This window comes from Mirounga leonina, unplaced genomic scaffold (genome assembly GCF_011800145.1).
Source record: "Mirounga leonina isolate KUSES-001 unplaced genomic scaffold, KU_Mleo_1.0 Mir_165, whole genome shotgun sequence".
Classification (NCBI taxonomy): domain Eukaryota; kingdom Metazoa; phylum Chordata; class Mammalia; order Carnivora; family Phocidae; genus Mirounga; species Mirounga leonina.
The window spans coordinates 8,863,654-8,888,641 of record NW_023270415.1 but is presented as its reverse complement, the minus strand read 5'-3'; the positions used below and the strand labels follow the sequence as shown (position 1 = coordinate 8,888,641).

General features: G+C 37.5%; 2 protein-coding genes across 5 annotated transcripts in view; one reads left to right on the top strand and one right to left on the bottom strand.

Annotated features, from left to right (window-relative positions):
- Positions 1–23,899, bottom strand: part of TGS1 (trimethylguanosine synthase 1) — a 39,210-nt gene extending 15,311 nt beyond the window's left edge. For 2 of the 3 annotated variants that reach the window (XM_035011167.1, XM_035011169.1), the window contains exons 1-10: positions 23,614–23,899; positions 18,604–18,668; positions 15,938–16,098; positions 14,787–15,612; positions 12,027–12,144; positions 10,602–10,688; positions 7,121–7,292; positions 5,106–5,412; positions 2,869–3,024; positions 869–1,012 (exon numbers count right to left, since the gene is read on the bottom strand). In XM_035011167.1, the coding sequence (XP_034867058.1) occupies positions 869–1,012; positions 2,869–3,024; positions 5,106–5,412; positions 7,121–7,292; positions 10,602–10,688; positions 12,027–12,144; positions 14,787–15,612; positions 15,938–16,098; positions 18,604–18,668; positions 23,614–23,717 (2,140 nt within the window). In that variant the 5' untranslated portion in view covers positions 23,718–23,899. The remainder of the gene's footprint in view (positions 1–868; positions 1,013–2,868; positions 3,025–5,105; positions 5,413–7,120; positions 7,293–10,601; positions 10,689–12,026; positions 12,145–14,786; positions 15,613–15,937; positions 16,099–18,603; positions 18,669–23,613) is intronic. The other variant, XM_035011168.1, reaches the window with a different exon arrangement.
- A 76-nt stretch (positions 23,900–23,975) lies between these two features.
- TMEM68 (transmembrane protein 68) overlaps positions 23,976–24,988 on the top strand; it is a 49,353-nt gene continuing 48,340 nt past the window's right edge. The window contains exon 1 of one of the 2 annotated variants that reach the window (XM_035011172.1): positions 23,976–24,079. The gene's annotated coding sequence lies outside the window, so the exon portion shown is untranslated. The remainder of the gene's footprint in view (positions 24,080–24,988) is intronic. The other variant, XM_035011171.1, reaches the window with a different exon arrangement.

Here is a 24,988-nt window from a genome sequence, read left to right as displayed (position 1 = left end):
ATGAGACTTAACTGTAATTCACTGAAATGGAAGCTATTTGTATAATACAAAGATGTTGGGGGAAAAAAGCATCTTCAGAGTATGACTTAACAATTGATATCTTTGAAAAATCACATATACTACACTTTTAAAAGAATTTAAAAAGAACAGGGATATCAGAAAAAACGGAGTAAAAATCCTGGCTTCATGACTCAGCTATGCCAATTTGGGCAGACCATCCAATTTTATAGTTTTCTTTTCCTTAGGAAATAGCACACATACAACCTGCTTGACATAGTTCCTGGCACATAAATAGTGACAGAAGGTTTCTTTTTCATGATTCCAAAGTCAAACAACCACAAGAATGATCTAATACTTAGAAGATTTCTAGAGTTTTACAATGCACAGCTGAAAGGTATTACAGAGGTTACCAATTTAAAGTCTCCTTTAAATTGAGGTTAAATGATGTCCAAAGTCATAAAGGTGGCAAAGCTGGAACTCCCTGTCCATTCTTCTTCTAAAGAATGGTTTCCCATTTTAAAATTTTTAGTTTTATATAATGTTATAATCTTGGCTTCACCAAGCTGTGTCCGTGTAATCTTGGGCAAGTTATTTCATCTCTTTATTTCCCAGTTTATCTATGAAACGCAGACAGTAAAAGATACACCTCACAAGATCACTGACTAATAAATTAATACATATTAAGCACTTATACCAGTGTGTGATACAAAGCGTATGCTTACTATATGCTAGCTATTATTATTTTAAAAATTTGGCATTAAATTACTAATTATATATTAAATCTCAGCAAAGATAGGCTAAAGCAAAATGAAACATTTACTGAATAAATTAAAAAGAAATTACTTTGCTTCCTTTGATGGCTAATTACCTCTCTTTCCTGTTAAGGCAAACTGAATAGTATTTCCTCCAACTCCACAAAATGCATCTACTACAATGTCACACTTGAAGGACTGGCTCACCCGGCCAGCAATGTGTTCAGCAATCTTCTCAGGAGTAACTGAAAACCAGCCCTCTGTGAAGGGAAGAAGAGTATTTCTGTTAAGATATTCAGTTTCAAGAAGCCAACCCAAGCATAAACATAGCTAACATTACTATATATTATATATACTTAACCAAAACTTAGTTTCTCTTTTTTTCTTTTTTTAAAAAGATTTTATTTATTTGACAGAGAGAGACACAGCAAGAGAGAAAACACAAGCAGGGGGAGTGGGAGAGGGAGAAGCAGGCTTCCCGCTGAGCAGGGAGCCCAATGTGGGGCTCGATCCCAGGACCCTGGGATCATGACCTGAGCTGAAGGCAGACGCTTAACGACTGAGCCACCCAGGTGCCCCTCTCTTTTTCAAAAATTATAAATTACTTAGTTTTTAAAAAGTTCCACAAAGCTCATTATACAAAGGAGCAGTACCATTTCCATTCCCAATTTCCACCAAAGCAACCGCCTCAGTTCTTGCCTGATTCTCTTGTAATATACTTCCAATAACTTAATGTAATTTTAGTTTTTCTGTTTGAAGTATTAACTACTGACTATTATGGAAAATGGAAAGTTAGCTATCCAACTGGCCAACTCCCCAAACTCCACTGAGTTTCCTCATTATTTCATTTCATTTTTTTTTAAAAGATTTTATTTATTTATTTTTTAGATAGCGAGCAAGAGAGAAACAGCATGAGAGGGGAGAGGGTCAGAGGGAGAAGCAGGCTCCCCGCTGAGCCGGGAGCCCGATGTGCGACTCGATCCCAGAACCCTGGGATCATGACCTGAGCCGAAGGCAGACGGTTAATCATCTGAGCCACCCAGGCGCCCCCTCATTATTTCATTTCTAACGGGTAAGCAAATTGACCTCCTTTCCCAATAGGATTAACATTTTTTTCAGAAAGATATTTCTCTGATCAAAATGATACACCAATTTTCCTGTTCCCTTTCCTTACCAAAACTTTAAATGGCTCCTTATTGCTGGAAGAATAAAAATATACACTTCTTTTATAGAATTAAACAGCTTTTATCCAGTCTTATTTTTCCAAACTCCTATGCACTTTCTTCAATACACAACATTTTGTAAATAATTATAAGAGGTCACAGAACCCAAAATTCTAACCCCAGATCAAGCCTCCTAATTTTGACAGTTAATAAAGACCACTGTTTAAGTAGCCCCAATATGAAACTAAGCATCAATTTGTAGAATTGAATTAAGGAAGGTGTTCAAGACATAGCAGGAACACTCACAGAAGAACTTGGTTTCCAGTGTTAATTCATTAGTGTCTTTCTGCACTAGGTATTTCATCATCAGATGTTCTGCTTAATAATCTATTGATTCCTTTTACTATCTATCCTAAAATATAGATTAAGAATAGATTAAACCTGAATGTGAAGTTTTAAAAACACATATATCCAAATTGAGAGATACTGTTGAAAATAACTGGCCACTTTTCTTTGGAAAATGTCAAAGTCATGAAAGACAAAAAGGCTGAGGAACTATTCCAGATGAAAGGAAACTAAAGAAACATGAAAACTAAATGCAATACACGATCCTATACTGGAAGTAAAAACAAATACCATAAAAGACATGATTAGGGTAACAGATTAAACTAGAGTCTGGACTACAGATGATAATACTGTAGCAATGTTAAATTTATAATTTTACCATTGCTACATAAGGTATCCTTGTTCTTAGAAAATACACACACAAGTATCAAGGGATAGGAGCAACTCGATCAGAAACACACACAGAATGATAAAGCAAATGTGGCAAAATGTTAAAAATAGCGGAATCTGGGTAAAGGGCATTATGAAAAATTATTACTATTCCTGCCACTTTTCTGTAAGTCTGAAATTATTTCAAAATAGTGTTAAACATTATATATAATTTTTACCTCTGTCCAATTTAATCCCATCATCAAAACGGGAGAAGAGCCTGTATCTCTGGGCCCAGTATTTTGCCAGCTCAGGAACAGCAGCTATCTCAGGAGGCAGACCAATTACCTTTTTGTTCTTGTTTTTTTTCTTCTTCTTCTTCTTTTTACTTTCTGCTAAAATAAAAGAATATAAATACAGATGCTCACTATGAAAAAAGGCAATCATAGATGAATTCATCTAAAGAGTGCAGCCACATTCAGTATTTACAGTTTGGGAATGTACTGCAGACCATGCAGGCAACGGCACCCCAGGAGAAGCGGGAGGGCATACTGCAAACAGCACTGACTTTAGATTACAGCCTCTATTTTGCTATTTATAAGTTCCCTGAGCTTGGACAGTAACCCGGGCTCTCTAAGATCCAATTTTTAATTCTTCAAAACGAATGAATGAATAATATTTCACCTACTTACTTCACATGATTATTAGGACATATGTAGAGATACTATGTAAGTATGAAAGTTATTACTTCTGTTAGAAAAGACACTGCTTTAGTTGGTCAATTATAGAAATCCAAACATTTCTCTTTCCTTCTTTAAAACAAAATCTTCCAAGGACTGATTAAACCCCTAACTTTCAGCGTGGTCAATCCTCTAAATCCAGATGTGACCTGAAGGTCGTATGGCCTCCAGGAAATTAAAACAGGTCACTGCTTTAATGTTAACAGAAAAGGATCTCATTCATTCAGAGATTGACTTTTTCTTAAACAATTTTTATTAATTTGGTTATTTGGTTTAAGTTCTGAGCAGATTAGAAACAACTTAGAAAGAGTGCTGTCACAGCTAAGTATAATGACAAGAATTGGTGTTGGCAAATAAAACTACTACATTTAAATGATCCTCAAGGATAGGACTATGTCTTAATATGGTCATCTGATCATTGCAAAGAGCACAAGGTGTCATCAACAGCAAAATGTACTAAGAGTTTTTTAGGAGAGGGGACACTAACATTTTGAGTGAACAGTTCCTTACTGTCCAAGACCATCATGTACACGACATAATGTTAAGCAACCCAAAGTACTAAATGCCAGCACCCCCAGGTCATTCTAACAGCCAACATCTTCCAAATGCCCCTGAAGTGGTGGTATCACCCCAGCTGAGAACTACCAGCACTATGAGGCAAGGTAATTAGGGAAGTAGGAGAGGGTGGGAAAATGGGACTGAGGAATCAGACAACCTGGTATTGAGTCCTAGCTATGCCACCTACTGGCTCTGTGATCTCAGGCAAATTTCTTAGTTTCTCTGAGCTTTACTTTCTGTATTTTTAGAATGAGGATAATCCCGCCTACCTCACTGGGTTATTTTATAGATTAAATGAAAATAAGGCACATGAAGGCATTTTAGAAATCTGCAAGTACCCCATGAATATCAGTTGTACATGACAATAAAAAAATTTAAAACTACCTTAAGTATGCTTTTTAGAAAGGCAAAGAAGTATATGATACACAGAACACAGCTCTACACACACACACATATACACACACACAGAAAAAAAATTAAGATTCAAATGAGGTATTTTCCTCAATACTAAATTAAGAAAAGAGACCATCACAATATAATTGTTTCATTAGGGCAAGTCTGAAATCATTCATCAATAAAAATGAATACATATCAAATGAAAATTTCTAACCCATAAAAGCCTCAATGTTCCACTGAGTACAATTATAACAGAACATTTACTGTAGAATACATTCAAACAGTGCAAAAAGGGCATAAAGTTGAAATGTGACTCTGTTCTCCATTCATTACAGGCAACTACTATAAATACCTTATGTCAGTGTACCATCCAAACAATAACTACCACTACCAACAACCATACCACAAAAGCCAAAGGGAAAAAAAAAAAGAATTATCAAAAGGAAAACCAGGGCAATGCCAAATTTCAAGAGGGCTAAAAGGGACCGCCAGTCACTTTTAGCCCAGGGAAGAGGGTAGTGGCAGAGACCAGTACTTAATGGCATAGACAGAGGTACTCAGTTTTCCCATGTGTTTGGCCTTTTGTTTTGTCATGCTTGCTCAGCCAAGAATGTAGTGTTCTGGTGTCAAAACATAACCACTAGCATATTTACACTTGCTGTGCCTTCTCTCTACTGAAAAATAAACAGCAGTGAATCCTTAGGTATAGATGATTCATAAGTGAAAACTAGGGAAGCACATTATCTAAACTCATTAGCAAGTTGAAGCATACTTAGTCTTACCTTCAGTTTCTACCTGAAGAGAATCTGGTGTAATCTGAGTAACACCATCTTCCTTATCTGTAATAGCTACTACTGTGCTGTCTCCTTCATTTTTTTTTGTTTCAAGTTCATCAGCTGAAGACATAGCATGACACTTTTCAGGCTCTGGATTACTTGTCTCCAGTGGGTCATCACCTTTTTTAACAGACATTTCTTGTTCCTCTGAATCACTGCTTGTGCAGGTGTCTTGCACATTGTCATGAGAAACTGACTCCTGTTGTGCTTCCTCCGCCATTGGTTCATTAATCCATTTTAGGAATTTTTCTACCTGAAATTTTAAGTCGTCACAAGCATGAATGAATTCCAAATTACATAGAATATTCCCACCTGTTTTACCATTTGGACTTCACTGAGAAGCTGTTGTAATTATTAGCTCTAATAAGTACACTGCATCATACAAGCTAATTATACGTAAGTAATTCTAACTACACTTTCGTATCTGGACATATCATGATCTTATTAAAAATTTCTTTAAAAGGAAGAAAGTATCAGATTAAACACATGACAATGAACTTCCTATAATCAATTAACACTAAGAGGATAAAGCTGAACCGTCCCAGTAGCTTTCCATAAAAGGCTTCTAACAATATAACCATACAATGTGATATTACCATTACAAATGTACCTACTAATTGTTGAGTCATTATTATTAGCTTTTCAAATTATACAGACCTTTCTTCAATGGCCCAGGCTATGTTTAACTGTACTCAGCATCAAAGATAAACTCTAAAAAGATCTAGTGCCCATCTATCTGTAAGAAAAAGAGTGCTATCTTAGAATGCAAGCTACCCTTTAATGGGGCAGTAGGCCAGTAAAATGATTCCTAAAAACTGGATTTCTTAGAAACGTTAACAAGGTGTTAACAGATAATATGTACTTCCTTGCAAACTTCTGTAACAAGAATATTCTTCATAACAGATCTTCGTGACCTTTCTATGAGTTAGGAAATTCGAAGATGAGCATAGACAACAACCCAGAATCTTCAAAGGGACTGTACCTATACATCAGTCGGATATCTAATGATACAACAGCCATATTTCTTTTCTCCTTGGCAATACTTAGCAGTTATGTTTCTGCTATTTGTCTACAGATGGATGTATGGGGACTATCACATCCAACATGTAAAAAGTTCTATAAGACTGATTGGTCTGATATTGGGAAATGTGTTCCAGATATAACCAGGGCCACTAAAATATTAAAATATCACCAGCAGCCAACCCATCCGAAATATAACAAAAATAAAGCCAGCTATAAATCTGTAGCATGTTTTGGAAGAATGCTGAAGTTGGGAAGGATAATGTATCCTAAGGGTAAAACAAAGTCATCACAGGGTCTGAGATTTTGTTTTGTTGACTGAAGGAGCTGATGGAGAGGTAACTGATACAAAGGTTTTGCTCACTAGAAGGTGTTTTTGTTTTTTTCTCCTGTAATGGATAAGCATCACTCATCAAATCAAGCAAAAATACTTCTAATTACCTTTGTTTTTCAGGTGCTTGGACAGCAGGTATAGCAGAGTCCAAGAGAGGGGACATGAATATTCCAGTTAGCAGTGTAAATCACTAAATTAGCATGAGACTATTAGGATGAACTGGTTAGTGCAACGTTTGATTGATCACCTCTAGATGACCTCAAAATTAAAGCTTACAATAAATGCTGGACCAGAAATTGACTTCCAGGATCCTACTTAGCCTGAGGCAGATGAGAAATTCTGTTACTATGTATACGAAGCAATTTTATCCATTTATCTTCCCAGACACTGATACTAGCTTTCAAAACATCCCCTTTTCGTATTACTACCAACTTACTCTATTTCAAATTTTGTTCACATGATATATGCCTTTAGGAAGCAAGGGGAAGACAATTTTAGGTACCCTTATATCTGGTAGAAACAGGATTTCCACTTGAAAAAAATTTTAGGGAGTCAAGCTTACAAAATGAAATTTTATCTATAAATAAAGAACAAAATTTATACATACCTTAGTCAAAGTTTTGCTTTTTTTGAACGTTTTTTCTGATTCTTCAGTAAAGAAAATGTGTTTGTTTTTCATACTTATTTGTCTTCTCATGTCCAGGAACTTTGACTTATACTTCACATTCTTCTGTAGGTATCTGACCTGCCGATGACTGAAATTTGAAATTCCTCCGTATCTGTGACCAAACCAAAGGAAGTTGACTCAAACCTTAAGTTCTATGAGTTTTCTTATATGAAAAGAGAATAAAACTGACAATTTTCACTGTTTTTCTACTAGCAGCCACCATTTTAATTTTATTTTTCTAAATTATAACAATTATGAAATAAAGTTTGAATGTAGAGGAGTTTAAGGTCTTGGTTATATGCTAATTTCCAAGTAAATGTGAAACACCAGTTGGGGATATCAACATACCTTATATGTAACAGAAAGCAGATGTTAAAATGTAATAAAGAAATAGCAGAAAAATATAACCCCACTGCACGTTAGGGAAATATAATCTTTTCTCATGGTGAGATGATACCAAAGTGCTTTAATACATATTTGGGTACATTTGAATTATTTTATTTATTTTATCTTTTAAATTTTTATTTAAATTCTAGTTAGTTAACATACAGTGCAATATTGGTTTCAGGAGTAGAATTCAGTGATTCATCACTTACATATAACCCCCAGTGCTCATCACAGATGCCCTCCTTAATATCTGTCACCCATCTAGTCCATTCCCCACCCACCTCTCTCCATCAACCCTCAGTTTGTTCTCTATCATTAAGAGTCTCTTATGGTTTGTTTCTCTCTTTTTTATTCTTCATCTTCCCATATGTCCATCTGTTTTGTTTCTTAAATTCCACGTATGAGTGAAGTCATATGGTATTTGTCTTCCTCTGACTGACTTATTTTGCTTAGCATAATACACTCTTAGCTCCATTCACGTCATGGCAAATGGCAAGATTTCATTCTTTTGGATGACTGAGTAATATCCCATTGTATATATGTACCACATCTTCTTTATCCATTCATCAGTCGATGGACATTTGGGCTCTCTCCATAGTTTGGCTATTGTTGATATGAATTATTTTAAAAGTGGTCACTATTTTTTTAACCTAAATTAATCTGAGCTTAAACCCCTATTATCAAAATAATTAGAGAATATCTGCTGATCTAGCCATCTGAATTTTTCTAGTCCTAAATCATATAGATGTGCTACAAAGACTTCTTTGACCGTTATCAAGCCTCATTTAAGTACCTCTTCCACAGTCCCACAGATTATTAGAAACTTAAAGTGTAATATACAATTTAGCACTTATAAACTCCTGAACAGTTGAGTGTTAAATGTCAGGTGTTATCTTCTAGCCATATTATAAACCTTTATAAAAAGTCAATTTTATGCTTTTCTTTTTTTTTTAAAAGATTTATTATTTATTTTATAGACAGAGCACGCTCACACAGTGGGAAGGGGCAGAGGGAGAGGGAGAGACTTTAGCAGGCTCCGTGCTGAACATGGAGCCCTGCCCCACGACCCTGAGATCATGACTTGAGCTGAAACCAAGAGTTGGACCTTCAATCGACTTTGCCACCCAAGTGCCCCAATTTTATCCTTTTTAAGTAGAATTGGGAATCCTAAATAGAAGAAAAATTAAATCCCAGGTAACAGAATAAATCTCCACAAATGTATACTAGCAAGAGCCACCCAAGTAATTTCTCAATAAAATTATATGTGGGTAGAAATAAATTCTGCCAGAAATTTAAACATGGCAATATTGGGAAAATATTTTATATTACTTATCTTTAGGATCTTTAGTTTTAAATGCTTATCTGAGCTGCAACTGCCTTCAAGTACCATAAGGAAGAGATAACTGATAGTTTAAAATATATTCATAGTATTATAATTATGAGCATGTATTTCTGAACTAATTTGGATTCAATTTATAAGTCAATTTTGAGATCTATGCCCTTTTCTTGCTGACTTCATGATACATAGGTATCAGTTAAAATTTCACAACTAACAAAATAAGTCTCACGCCTTAGAAACATCAAAGACCTTAATCTTGGTTTAAATCACTGGTGCAAGCTGACATAAATGGTAAGACTTTAGTGTGCCTTAACTACTCAGTTCAGTCTTCATGCTATATGCAATAGACCCTTCAGTTTTCTTATATATAATTTAGTTTTCTTATATTTTCTTCAGTTTCAGATTTCCTATAAATCTCAGATTTAAATGCTTGGGCATTTAATCCCAGAGAAAACTTATACTTTCTGTATACAAATGTTCATAGCAGTTTTATTTGTAATAGCAAAATATCACACACAATCCAAATGTCCTATTGCACAGATGAATGGTTAAAACTGTGATATATCCATACAGTGAACACTATTCAGCAGTAAGTAGGAATGAACTATTGGTAAATGCAAAACCTTGTGGGGAACCTCAAGGGCATATGGCTAGATCTTAGGAACAACCTAGAAGTACATACAGGGTGGTCAATTAAACACACAAGGACTAGATAAATGTGCATGTACTGATAAGTCAGGATGTTCATGGTACATTGTTGAGGGAAAAAAAAAGCAAGCTGCAGAACATGTATAATATGATTCTATTTTTGTGTTTTATAAAAAGGGAGTAACCTGTTTATATGTACATAAGCACAAAAACACATGAGTAAATTAGGAAGGACATATGCCAAACACTGTCTACCTCTGAGGAATGATTTAAAAGACTAGAAGGTGTTTGGTTTTTTTCTCCTATAATGGATAAGCATCACTCATCAAACCAAACAAAAATACTTCTAATTACCTTTGTTTTTCAGGTGCTTGGACAGCAGGTATAGCAGAGTCCAAGAGAGGGGACATGAATATTCCAGTTAGCAGTGTAAACCACTAAATTAGCATGAGACTATTAGGATGAACTGGTTAGTGCAACGTTTGATCACCTCTAGATGACCTCAAAATTAAAGCTCACAATAAATGCTGGACCAGAAATTGACTTCCAGGATCCTACTTAGCCTGAGGCTAAGTAACGCTTTATTACTTCTGTTTTGAGTTTTAATGTTTTCATAATAAAAAAGAAAAAAGGCTCCTGCAGATTTGAACTTTTCATGACATGCTCCCTTTACATATCAGATGTATACAAAGGTAGACATGTGAGATGCAAGGTGAAAAAGGGAACCATGCTTAGAAAAGAGCTTGGCCTGAATCCTCGATGTGATCCTGACCAAGTCATACCTCTGTGGGCTGCAGCTGCTTTATCCATGAAATTGTAATAATGATATTAGATTGCTATGAAGTACAACTGAGTTAACAACACATCAATATATCAAATGTACAGTAATCTTTCTATGAGAGATTAGTGTTTTAACTGTAATATCTCAAATTCTATCAAATCTATAACCATCATTAGCTATTTGAATATCAGAGAACTTGAAGATATCTGAAGTGTTAACGATTTCAGGAAGACAACAGTATTTCCGTTATATTTATATATAATTACTTTTGTCCTGAGCCATGCTTGAATCCTAGAAGGGAACCATTGTCATCAAAGTCTGAATCTGGGTTTTCATCAATGTCCAGTTCGTGGCTAAACAAATAAACAAGAGGTAAACAGCGATAAGCCAGAGCCCACCAGTGCAGGCAAATATCAAAAGATACATATAGTCAACCTACACACACTTTCCTACTGCAACAGTCAACCACAGCTCCCAAATCCAGGAAGACAGGAAAGAGTAGTTTAATCAGATTTTCCAAATATGATAAAGTACCCAGCAGTGTCTGGAACACAGCAATAAGTACTCAAATCCCAATTATCTCTGTTCTTGAACATGGCACTAATACAGACCCCTCCATTTGCCTTTGGAAAAACACCTGTAAAAACTGCAGCCTTAAACTAATCTCCTAGAGTGATATTTTTAGTTTTCCTTAAAAATGAAGACAGAAGCATTTGAGAAGTATCAAAGCAACCAAAAAAATTACAAAAAAATATATATATCAAGAAGAATAAGGTTGTGATACAAGTGATAATAAGTAACCCATGATCATCGATCTATTAGGGATGCCTTCTAGTGATCCCTACTACCTGGTGACAGTACCAAGTAAGAGAAAAAGGTGAGAAATAATTCTTACAAATTAAGTTAAGGTCACTGAACATTTACGGTGGACTTACTAGGTTCCAGAAATGTAACCTAGTCTCTGCCTCCAGGAACTAAAGGAGGAATTAACCAGCACTGTATACCAGGTAGAAAGAACCCAATGGAAGCATGCTTTTATGTATATACTAAGTTACTGAGCCTCCAAAGCTTATATATTGTTTTTTTAGAAGCTGTGTGGAACATAAAAGTCTTATGTGGAACACTTCATATCCTGTCAAAGAAATAAAATGTTACTAGCTAACATCTGAGTTCTGCAATGTCCATCCTTTTCTTGTATTTTACGGAATTAGCATTTAACCATATCCTACCTTTATTACTTGCTACTTGTTTAATTTTACTATCAACAGTATACTAGCATTGCTTCCAGAAGAGTTGGTCTGGGTGTTAGACTTGGAGCTGCCATTGTTTTGCTGCGTAACTCTGGGCATAGCACTTAATAGAACTTCCTTGAGAGAAACCATATCAACTTATCTATTAGTTAAAAGCTGTCATCCATTGATAGCTACTGTCAGATATATTACATGCTAGTTTTTGTCTTCCCAATGAGCTCATAAAAAAAGCAGCAGTTCCATTTTAGAAACAAGAAACTGTGGCAGAGTAAGAGTTGGGATTTGCTGGGTGTTCAAAGATGCAGCGTCTTGCTAGCATGTCTTGTCTTTTCTCCTCATAGGATTAACAGTACTGCAATATAACAAGCATTTAAAGCCACTCCCTCACGGACACAAATGTTTATGCTACCACATCGTGGAGAGAGGTAATATGCAACTTGCCTCCTCTTGAGTTTGCTTGGCTTACGTTCAGGTGGATCTTCTTCACTCTCATCTCCATCAATACTGTTGGGATGTGGTCTTTCTTTGATTGTATTTGCTTCTGAAGAGTCCTGTGAATCTAAAGAGGCAGAGATATTGCAGTGGATTTCCCCTTTAGCTTAACAACTCTTCTGCCTTTTGTAAAGGCCATCAAAAAATATATATATATTTTTAAAGATTTTATTTATTTATTTTGACAGAGAGAGACAGCGAGAAAGGGAACACAAGCAGGGGGAGTGGGAGAGGGAGAAGCAGGCTCCCCGCGGAGCAGAGAGCCTGATGTGGGGCTCGATCCCAGGACCCTGGGATCATGACCTGAGCCGAAGGCAGCCGCTTAACCGACCGAGCCACCCAGGCGCCCCAAAATATTTTTGTTACTTTCCTGCAATGAACTGTACATGCACATCAGGCACAGTAACAGACCACATCTACCTATTTTGTGTATCTACACTCAGAGTCTGAGCATAAAAAACCTATAGCTATGTCTATCAAAGTTTAAAAGTTTAAAGTTTAACTACTTAAAAGTTTTAAGTTTAACTACTTAAAAAGCAAACTAAAACTACTTTTTCCTCATAGCTGTCCAAATCTACACAAAGTAATCAACAGTTACCTTTGTGATAGCTGAACAGTTATCACATTTTGATGGAAATTTAATTAATTAATTTGAGGGAGAGAAAGAATCTCAAGCAGACTCTGCTGAGCATACAGTCTGTCATGGGGCTCTATCTCATGACCCTGAGATCATGATCTGAGCCGAAATCAAGAGTCTCACGCTTAACCGAGTGAGCCACTCACGCACCCCACATTTTGATGGAATTTTAACTTAAATCACTCTGAAGACAGCATAATGCATTGATTAAAAATGATTTCTCCTTATTAAGAAGTAAATATATTTAGTTATCTCTAATATAGCTCTTAAATTAAAAGTAATAGCAAGGTAAGCTCCACCATTTAGAAAGAATATTTTTAACTTGTGGTAGCTCCAACTGAGGCACCTGTCTTTCTTCAGACTGGCACAAGGTAAGTGGGTGGGACTGGAAATGGGAGAACTGTCTGCAGTGTAGACAGTGAGAGGCTTTGATTGTGTGGACGCAGACTACTTCAGGAGAACACCCAACCACAAACAGAAGAAAACATACTTACAAAGAAATGCAATATATACCTGTGTGTGTGTTAAAAGATTTTATTTATTTATTTGAGAGCAAGAGAGACTGAGAGAGCATGAGTGGGGGGAGGGGGAGAGGGAGAAGCAGACTTCCCGCTGAGGAGGGAGCCCAATTTGGGACTTGATCCTAGCACCTTGGGATCATGACCTCAGCCGAAGGCAGACACAACCTACTGAGCCACCCAAGCACCTCTATACCTTGTGTTTTGATCTCAAGGCAGGATCTGAAACAAATTAAAACCCAGAATTCTCAGATTTATCCTGATGGCACTCACCCTGGGACTAATTAAAGAAATGGACAATCTATACATATAAGTTAGGAAATAGGCAACAAATGGCACAGACTATGAGGTTTTTACTATGTCTGACAAAGGGAAAAATAGGAAGATAAGGGAGGATGATCAAAGGAATAACATGAAGGAGTAAGACAAGGGAAAATACATTGGGCAGTATACATATTTCAGGTTTTATGGTCAAAATCAGCATAGAAAGTAATCAGGGAAGTATAGAAGAGTATCAAAAGACCAATGTAAAATAATCAATCACATTATTTACAAAAATAGGAAAATAACACCAAAATAGAAAGGAATGAGAATACCTAAGCAAGCTCCATCGGAAGAGCACAGAGATAAAAGAAATTAAAAAATAGGTAGAGCCCTTCAGTAACTCTCTAAAGGAAACTCTCAGCTAGATGAAGATCAACAATCTGAGGAGCAAAGCAAATCCAATTGTTAAATAAAACGCCAAAACCTTTTACTTCATATAGGAATGAGGCTGAGAAGAAAGTCCTATATTATAAACCAGACTTTTCTAGCACCAAACATCAAGGATGCCAAGAAGACATCTTAGTGGCCTTCTGGAAATTCAGAAATTATAAAAATTTTCTCCTCTCTTTTTCCTGGTGCCATCAGTTAGAATCCTCCTTCCCAGAAAGAGCATTCTTACCAACCTCTGACTTTTCTTAAAACACCTCTCCACTGGCTTTCTTTAGTCCTTTCTTTAGTTCTTTAGACACCAGTTTGCATGATAGGTTTTGTTTTGTTTTAAATCACTTAGGCTAGAGTCAACCAAGTTCCTTATCCTGAAGTCAATCCTTCCAGTTATAAATTAATACCATGCCCTGTTGAGATTCCCTACAGAGCAAGACTTCATTTGTTCTGAAATAAATTCCAGTATGACTTACAATCAGATTTGTCTGATGTCCACTGTGTACTCTGAACCATTCTCTAATATGCCTCCTATAAATTCATTTGCTCCACAGAAACTTGGAAATTCCACACTCTATTAAATTTCTCAAGGGAGTTCCAAGTTTTAATTCACTGGCCACCTAGGTACAAGTGGAAGGAATGATACTTTTGAGAACCCTTAACAAATATTCTTTTTATTTACATGAAAAGGTAATAAACAACTTGTGATATATGGATTAAATCATATGATACTATAAAATGTAGTTAGCATTGTGTAACCCTACCATAAAGGATAGGTGTTAATTATTTTGATCAGTGGGTTAATCTTCCCAACTGTTATTTAATAGGATAAAACTTGGCCAATCTTACCCTGAGCTGGTTGGTTTGTGCTTCTGTTCCCAGACAAGCTGCTGTCCTTGGTTCCTCCATTACATGGTTCACTCTGGCCAGAAGCAGGGCATTCTCTGCTGCTGCTGACTTCACTTAGCCACTGACGTCCATCACAACTTACTGAAGAATCTAACTGGCTCTGTTCCACTTCCTCTGAATTCAAACTTATATTACTAATTCCACCAAGGATTTCATTATGCTCTTTATCACTTGAACTAGAGCTTTCACTATCAATTGTAACAGATGGAGATGGAGAAGACATTAAGTCTGCTTTCATGCAATTCTCATCTTTCTCATTGTCAACTTCTATTTTAGACCCACAAGTATCTGGTTCACAGGTTTGTGAGGGCTCAAAAGTCCAACCCTGAGCTTCCCAATACTGAAATTGTTCCAAATAATACCAATAAAGTTGACTATAATGTTGTTCCCATTCCTCCTTTGTATCAGGACTGTTCCAAGGTTCAGAACATAGTATCTGATCTGAATGTTTTTCTTGCCAGCTTTGCCATAATAGTCCTCCACCATATTCATTCCAATACTTTTCCCATTTTTCTGTGATTTCTAGCTTTGGAGATAATGTATTTTCAACAGGAAGATTTTCAGTTTCAATGTCTTTTTTGGTTTGAAGTTTACATGTTTTGGTGCTCTTATACTGTTCAACTGAAGATGGATCATCTGAAGCCAAAATGTCATCTTCTTCATATTCTTGTCTCCAAGATTCTCTCATAATTTCATCTAAGTACTTTTTTTGATGTTTTTTCTTTTTCTTTTTTATTTTAACTTTATTTCTAGTATTCATAGACACCTACATAAGATAAATAACTTGAATATAAAATGCATCTCATAAACTGTAATAGAAAGAGAATCCAAGTCTATTTTAAACATTAAATCAAATAATATACCGTCAAACCCCCATCCTGGGTTTTTAGTTATACAAACAAGTTAATCTTACTATTTATGTTTCCAGGAGGAGGAAAAATCATACATGAATGTATATTAAAACTTGCAGTTTTAACTAATTTATAAATATGTTTAAAAAGAGATGGAATGCTCTAGTTTCTGAATATAAAAAAAAATTCTTTGTGGTATCTTATGAAGAAAACTAAGAAAAAGAAATATAAATAACTTACCTCAAAATTCTTATGTGCAGATATCCCACCAAACTGAAGTGGTAGTCCCATACTTCTCATGAGTTCAGCTTCAGAATCAAGTTCACTTTCATCTAGGCCTAAGCCTTTACTGTCATGTGACTCTGCAGTGCCGCCTTCCTCCTCTTCTGTAGCTTGATCTCCTACAGACAGCATTTGTTAGCTTCATTTTAGAGAAAATGAAGATGCAGGTTTTTTTCAAAGGTTTATTTACTTGAGAGAGAGAGAAAGAGCGTGCACGTATACACGCAAGCCCACATGAAGGGCAGAGGAAGAGGGAGAGAGGCAGACTCCCCTCTGAGCAGAGAGCCCAACATAGGACTCAATCCCAGGATCCTGAGATCATGACCCGAGCCAAAATCAAGAGCTGGATGCTCAACCAACTGAGCCACCCAGGCGCCCCTCATACTCATTTTAAAGAGGAACCGAGACCCAGAGTTATGCAAATGTTATGATTATTAAGGGGTAATATACACTAGTAAAAAACAGCCAATTAAGAATCAGGAGACAACTTCTAGTCTGGCTCTGCCTGCCACCACCTGCCCATTCAACTTACACTTACTGAGCATCTCCTCTGTGCTGTGCACTGTGCAAAGCACTGAGGATATAAGAGGGAACATGGCAGAATAACCACAGGGAAAACACTTACATTGACATTCCTTATATGCAGTATTAGTAAACTAAATCAGTGAATTTATTTATTTTTTTTTTAAAGATTTTATTTATTTATTTTACAGAGAGAGACACAGCGAGAGAGGGAACACAAGCAGGGGGAGTGAGAGAGGGAGAAGCAGGCTTCCCGCGGAGCAGGAAGCCCAATGCGGGGCTTGATCCCAGGACCCTGGGATCATGATCTAAGCTGAAGGCAGTCGCTTAACGACTAAGCCACCCAGGCGCCCCATAGATCAGTGAATTTAAAATGATGATTTGTGGAATTTATTTTAGGAGCTAGTAATAAGAGAGGTGAAAGGTATGTCTTTAGGCCCTTCATGGATATTTCAATCACAACTGGGATTTATAGTCTGTGACTGTGAGCGAGAAATGATTTAATGAAAGCTATTAAAAGTCTGAAATCCTCTGAACTGGAAGATCCTTTCAAACTCCCTGATTCTCCCAGAAAACCTGTTTTATTATAACAAAACAAGTTTAGCTTTATATTAATATGGTTATATAAAAGTGTATCACACCATTAATTGGACAAATGCCATTCAAATGCTCTATTAACCATTTAAAATGTGAGATAAATATCACTTTATACATTAGCATACTCAATTAGGGCTGAGCTACACTCCAGCTAAATGATCGTAGACAATAGAAGAGTTAATCTTACAAAGTAAAAATGGAGACTGTAAAGAAGAGGAATCTTCTGTGTATAAATTCTACTAAAAGAAATTGGGAAAAAGATATCTACCTAAATAATAAAGGGGACTCCACTCACCATTCCATTCAATGAACTTATGAAAGTTCAGGAGGGAGCAAATAGGAAAAACAAATGTGCTTTTATGTTCCTTTCATGGTATGCATATTTTATGTTCAGTAGGAGCCTGGTGTCTAAAGAAACCTTATTTGTACATTACATTGAAATACAAACTAAACACTTCATTCAGTGATCCACTGAAGAAATGTGATTTGTTCCATCATTGTGAGAGTTAAAGGATTTTTAAGGGTAACATGATGCGCTTTACTTGTGCTGACTTTAGCCTAGAACTCACGCTAGTTTTCCCTGTATTTAGAGAAACAAGATCTGTGTGGAAAGAACAAATGGGGTCATTGAGGGAAGTCTAAGAGAGAGCAAGACGGTTTTCAGGTAAGTAGGTGAGACTCAAAATACATAACAAATTCTATTTGTTACTTGGGAAAGTTAACCCAGATTGTGGCCTCTTTACTTCAAGCAGAAGACTATGGATGTTCACTTGGCATTTATCCTGAATAATTTATCTATACAACCGTTAAAGTATCTAAACAAGGAGGTCATTAGACTGAGGTGGCTTGAAGGCCTTCGTTGTCTATGTAAGCAAACCAAACACCTAAGCCAGAATCAAAGCACTCAAATCTAAGAAAATAACAGCTAAGATCAACTAATCACAAACAGCTAACTAGGCTTCCCCAAATGAGGTCATTGCTTAAGGCAGAGCCAATCAATAATTTCCTTGCTTTGCTTCTACATCTTCTCTATAAAAACCCCTCCCCTAACTCCTGTCCTGGAGTGGTACTCCTATCTAGGGAGCTGGTACTGACCGAGTTGCACAGTTATAAGCTCAAATAAACTCTTGAAAATTTTAATGTGCCTCTGTTTATCTTCCAACACAATAAAATTTTGCTGAAAAAACCTTATGTTCTCTACTTTTCAAAGCTTCAAATTTTAGCTTGCTCTTATCTAATGGCAACAGCTCAGGAAGGAATGCTACATAGAGCAAAAGAGGCTACCTCAAGTCCATACAGGAGCTAGCTACAGAAAAAGAAAAGATCTGCTTTGACAGGGGTTCTAGAACCACATTATAATAAAAAATAAGGACTGTCGATGATTACTGGTTGTCATTTATATTTTATGCCAACAAATTAATATAGTATTATAACAAATTATATTTAAAATCAATACACTATTACTTTGAGCACAAAAAGGGCCATATTGTTTTCTACTGTATTACCTGCATTGTCGCCATTGCCTTTGACATAGTAGCCTTTTAATCCCAAATTGCACAATTTTCGATCTCTACAAAGCAAATTAAACAGTCAATATTGAAATAAATTAAATTATAAACTTGAGAAAAAAACACGTTTGAGGCAGCACAGATTAATTAAAAAGGTTAAGGAACAGAAAAGCAATTTGCTAATATATTTTCCTCATCTGTAATATACAGGTAATAATACATATCTCGTGAAATTGTTATAAGAATAGTATATGTAAAGTATTTAATATATATCACATGGGAAGCATTTATAACTGTAACTACTAATTATTAAAATTAAATGGTAGTTCTGGTTTGGGGGAAGAAGCAATCTTATAATACATGAACAATGAAGTGTTCTCTAAATTTGCTGTACAAAGTAAGCATAAAAATGGAAAGATTTATCTTACATATATATAAATCCACATGCAGACCCTACTCCATTTGCAAATAGGCCAAGTTATCATTGCCTAGTAGACAAGCTATTCATGGTCCAAGCAAAGGCTGTTTTGGGGACTAACCCCAAAGTTCTTATTTAAATATTTTATCAAACTCAAACATAAAACAATCCAGCCTCAACAATTTTAAATTTTATCTACCTACCAACCCACCTACCTAGGTAAGCTCTAAGCCCAACATGGGCCTTGAACTTAAGACCCCGAGATGGAGAGTCGTATGCTCCACCAACGGAGCCAGACAGCCATCCCAGTCTCAACAATTTTTAAAAAAACAGTGAATGATTAAACTTTTCTTTACATATCTACTTCTAAATTTTTCCTCTATCTGCTAAGATGGGAAATTATCTAACCCAAATAAACTTAACAGAACACTTAAAAAAATAAAATTTTGCTATGATCTTTCTACCGTTAAATTCAGCTATAATAAACTCCATCAGAAGTGCCATAATAAGGCTATCTTTAAGTATTAGCTAATACTGTTTTTCTAATGGGGCCACAATAAATTCAACAAAATAAAATTCTTGTATACTTGATATATTTCACTATCCTGTTTATTTTTGATACTTTATAAAATATAAAGTAGGTGATGACTCATAGCAGGACAGCAAACAAGCCAGTGGATGAAGTGCAAATGTGCTTTGGCAGCATACCCACTGGCCCCCAAGAACATGGGACAATGGAGAAGCGGTTAGGGTGGTGGGGGAGATCAGCAGCTGTACAGAGGATATCAATGGTATGCCCACCAGTACCCACGGATATGGGGCACTAGATGTCAGGTGGAGGAAAAGACTAATATGGTTGCAAGATTTGTTACATTGAGCAAATAAGTAAATACACTGAAGATAATGATAGCCAAGATTTTCCACCCACATATATGTACTTATGTATGTATGTAAAATTTGGATACATCCTGTGTCTGCTGAGAGAGTGTAGAGGCAATGGAAACTCAGGAGCAATGAACACAATGAGCATCCAAGTCTTGGTTTCTGAACACTATACTCTGCTAAAAGGAGCCAAGGTACCCTTGGAGAAATGGCAGCTCCAGGTTAAAGCATGAATTGTAAAGATAAGACTGGGTCACCTTCTGTGCCAGGTTAGGAGGATGTCAAAGAATGCCAGGGACACATTAAAATGATAATCAAGCCACCTCAAGGGGCCCATACCACCTAAACTGAGACAATACGAACATCAAAATAAATGAGAATAATAAAATAGAACTTATTAATAAAATGAATAATCCAGAGTCCATGTTAGTGTAAATAAAGAAATAAACAAATACATGGGGAGAGAAGGGAAAGTGCTCCATACAGAATGTCAACTAATAAAAGTAGAATGACAGAGACAGAGAATTGCTCTTTGGCAACCTTCAGAGGCAGCTGATTCAGGCAGGAACAGGGTACTAGTAACACTGGAGTACCTTCCCCCCAAATACTAATACATACAAAGGGAACCACTGTGACTTCACAGCAGAGATAGCTATGAGACTGCAACATGATTAGGTAACGGAGGTCAATGTCACCGGGGGTGAAATGGGTCCACAGCAAGTGACTGAAATGATGCAGAGCCAAGCACAGGATCATTTCTGTGGCATTCCTGCCAAGAAGGCACGGCCCAGCTCTGTTCATGTTGAAATGTCAGATAGACCCAGGTTAAGGAAGATCAGCACAGAAGGTAAGGTCAGCATTTTTTAAAATGCTGAGGCCATGATAGGGAGGGAAAGGGTGAGGAATTTTTCCAAAGGAGGAGACTGACAAGTCATAAGTAAACGTAAGAGAAACTATGTGGAACTCTGGATCAGAAAGAAGAGAGACACTACTGGGAAAGTTGAGGAAATGTGCACCCACCACAGTGGTTATGGAAGAGAAAACACTTGTTTTATGGAAATACACAATGGAGTATTTAGGAGTGATAGGGAATCATAGGTGCAGCTGGGTCCAGAAAAAGACTAAAGATTGGATCCAGGGGAGGAGGGGGGCACACGCGTGTGTCTGTGTGTATGCAGAGGGAGAGATGGAGCAAATGCAAGTTAACTGTTAACACTAGGTGAATCTGGGAGAGGGGAATATGAGAGTTCTTTGACCTATTTTTGGTTTTTTGTTTGTTTTTAAGTTTGAACCCATTCTTTACTCCTCTACTGACCTATTTTTGCAAGTTTGAAATTATTTTAAAATGATTTACTAAAAAAAAATTAAGTAAAGCCTGTTATTTATAGCACAAACTTTATAACAAAAATCTACTACTCCATCATTTCAGCATTTTCCTATGTTCTATTCTAGGCTTTGTACAAAACAACACAAAATTTTACATAACTGTAATCACAGTGTAGGTATTTTATATTCAGATACGTTAATTAACACAAGGTATTTTTTCATGTTACTACTGAGCCATTATAAAGATTATTTTTAAGAGCTCCATTCCATCATAATTATGTTTTTTTCATACATATAATATATGGAAACCTGAATGTGCAGATGAAATAGAATTATTATTCTAGAGCTCATAAGACTGCAGTATGTTAATATAATGTCCTCAGATAATAAAACTTAGTTACGATACTAGGTTCTATTTCCTGCCTTTGAGGAGAGGTGTACAATAACCTTACTCACTATGAGAATCAACTCAATACTGAGATTGAGTTGCTAATGCTCATTTTCTGTTTTCTGCTACATGGACTATTTTCTCAGTTTAATAATTTATTCTAGAATTTTGCTATCAATCAATCTGTTGTTTTAAGACTGAAACAAACAAACAAGACCGTGAAACAGACCTTTTCCCTACCTGGAAAGTAGGGTTATACTAATAAGCCTCTGAACTTCTAGCATGTCTCCAAGTCTCAACGACTTCTCATATGGCTACTGGAAATAATTCCAAGATCACATTCTTTTTGTTCTAAAGTGTTATAATTTGAGCATTGAATGATCTAAAGGAAAAAGCCATTCTTTTCTCTTCACCTATTTTGAACTCAGAATGTAGTTTCTAAAAGTAAATAGTGCTTCTAAGTTTTAAGAATATGTATGAAATTATCTGAAATTTAAAGGATGAATGTTTTGGCTCAAAAAAGACTAAATTCAAAGTAATTGGTGATTTATATGGCAATTAAATTGTGTTTTAAATAAAGTTGCTTTAATTGGAATCCAGTAGCATATTGTTTTGTAGGGGTCTTACATTCTCTTTCTCTTCTTTTTGGAAAGGAGGCTTCATGAAGACAGTCCCATGACTCAACCCAGCTTCAGGCGAAGAACTAAGTATGTAGTCTTGGCTTTCTTTTGCTTTTTACACAGAGTTCTGATTATCGCTCCCTACCATTCAAATATACCCCTGTTTATCGCCACTCTTTAGACCTCTTTTCAAATGTTACTTCCTCCAAGAAATCTCTTTGATCTCTTTGGAGAAAGGTTAGGTTTCTGTATCATATATAGCTGTACTTCTTCTCTCTTTTAGTACTTACAACTGTAATTAGCTAAGTGATCTCCTTTGCTAGAAAGTAAACTCAAAGGTTGTAGGGACGGGCTGTGTCTTTTTTTTTCTCCCTACCAAACATTTTTATTGTTATGTTAATCACCATACATTACATCATTAGTTTCTGATGTAGTATTCCACGATTCATTGTTTGCGTGTAACACCCAGGGCTCCGACGGGCTGTGTCTTGTACCCCAGTGCCTACCAGTGTAGCTAATACAAGGAAGCACAAAAAGCATCTGCTGAATGAATATGTGCATGTATGTATACAAAGACAATAGTTTTAAAAAATGTTTCATTTCCTTTCGGATTAATTTTCCGATTACCCCACAGAAACACAATGACAAACAGTAAGAATTGCTTCAAACTTAAACTCTACTACAATAAACTATATTAAAAGTCTAGCACATAAAATTTGCCTCCACAAGTTGAATCTAACAATCAGCCTGTGAGATAACTGGGGTAGATACACCTGTTTTAGGAATGAGAAAAAGATTCAAGTGGCTAAACTCACACACCTAATATAAAGAAAGCCATACCTGGAGTCCAATTCTTTAGTCAGTTTTTTCCTGCCCACTGGCTATCTTCCGAGCAGTGCAAGGTTTACCGCAAACACGTATTTTCCAAAAATACAGCTCAAAAACTGATGTAATTAGAGTTAAGTCTTTTATCTCAGGTAATTAGTTCTATTTCAGCGCATTTGAGTAAGGTTTTAAAAAATGTTAACCCACGAAATTTACTTATTTAAAGCCTTCAGCTTGTGATGTCACAGCCACTAAGGAGATTTCATTTTACATTTCGCTTCCCCCGATTTTTAAATGTCCCCTCATTAAAATGAAATGAATCAGCTACCACATTTTTTCACGGCAGCCTACAAAGGAGATTTTACTTGTTCACTTAATGGCAATCGGCGACCTCTCCGTGAAGCCCGAGGACTTTTTCTTCTGAAACATCACCCTGCCCAAGGGTCTTATACACTCCGATGGTGGATCCCAATTCCAAGTAGTTTGCAAGGCCTACATTTCTGGGAAATAACTGTGGTAGAGATGAAGAGGAACACGTTTTTACTTACTCCACAAATGCCCTGGAGCAGAGGCAAAGAATCTTATAATCCTCTTCTAGGTCTTCAATGAAGAGAAACATCTCAGCCACGCGGCTCCACTTCTCGCAGCACATTTTACCACCTCAGTGCAGGACGCTCTGCGGGAGACGGCACGGGACAGGCCTTCCGGCCTCTGCTCGGTTCCTGGAGACCGAAAAGAGGTCCCGCCGGCGCGACCGAGGGGACATCAGGGGTTAGAAACGGGCCCGGGGCCGCACGAGCCTGGAGCGGGCTACGGAGCCGCCACCGGAAGTGGCTCCCAGAGCCCACGGGAAGAGGCGGGGCGATGGGAGGTGTCACATTAAACGCCGTCCGGGCTACAGCTGCCGTTTGTCTTTTTCTTCCCAGGTTGCTCGGGGGTGGAAACCGGCTGCTGACATGTTCTCTTCTTCCCTCGGTCGCTGAGCCACCGAAGAGCTCCCGCCGCTGCTCGAGGGTGAGGGCGAGTCGCTTCTGCCCCTCCCGCCCGAGGCGTGTCGGTCCTCATCTTGGCCACCTCGCGCTCCTCCCCGCCGGGCGCACGGCTCCGCCTCAGTCGCGCGGGGCTCAGAGCGGCCAAGGCCGCACGTCTAGTCTCAGTGGGGCAGCCCCGGAGTCCCCGGCGGGGGCGGGCGGACTGGGCTTCCCGCCGCACTCGGTGTAAGCTCGGGCATCGGAGTGGCGGGGAGGGGTGATCCTGCCTGGGTCACAACGAGCCCATTCACTCCACCGCGCATTCCCCTTCGCGCTCAAAAACCTCGTTTCGTCTCAACTTGGGCGGCGGGGCGAGGTGTCAGAACCTCGGCAGAAGCCTCTGGGCTTGCCCGGTGACCTTTCTTTCCAGGATCCGAATCGAGCCTTCTGTACTCGGGAGGCCGCAGGAATAAGTGGTTAAGAAGGCTTCACGACAAGTCGGGCTTGGAATCCGGGTTCGATGCTCCTTTGCTACCTGTGTGCTCTGGGAAAGCGACTTAACCCTTCTGAGCCTCCTTGTGGTCATCTGTAAAATAGGAATGATGCATAGTCCCTGCTTCCTAGGGCTGCTGGAAGGACTAAATGAAGCTGTGTATATCAGACCTCTCATATACTATTAATAGTTTTAGTGGGTACCTGCTTTGTGCGCGGCAGACACTGCATTGGTCCCTGGGGTTTGCAGCCTGTAGAACAGGTCTCTGTCTGTCCTCAAGCTGCTGCTGCGTAAGAAAAATGCATGTGCACTTAACCAGGATGCCGAAAACTGGAACACCACTGCTAAATATGAAAAAGGCAGTTCGTATTTGGTGTGTGGTAGTCGTTGAGACTGTCCAGGCAGCTTCCTCAGAGAAGCAAGTTCGAACTTGAAGGTGGTTGGAGCATTTCAGGACTT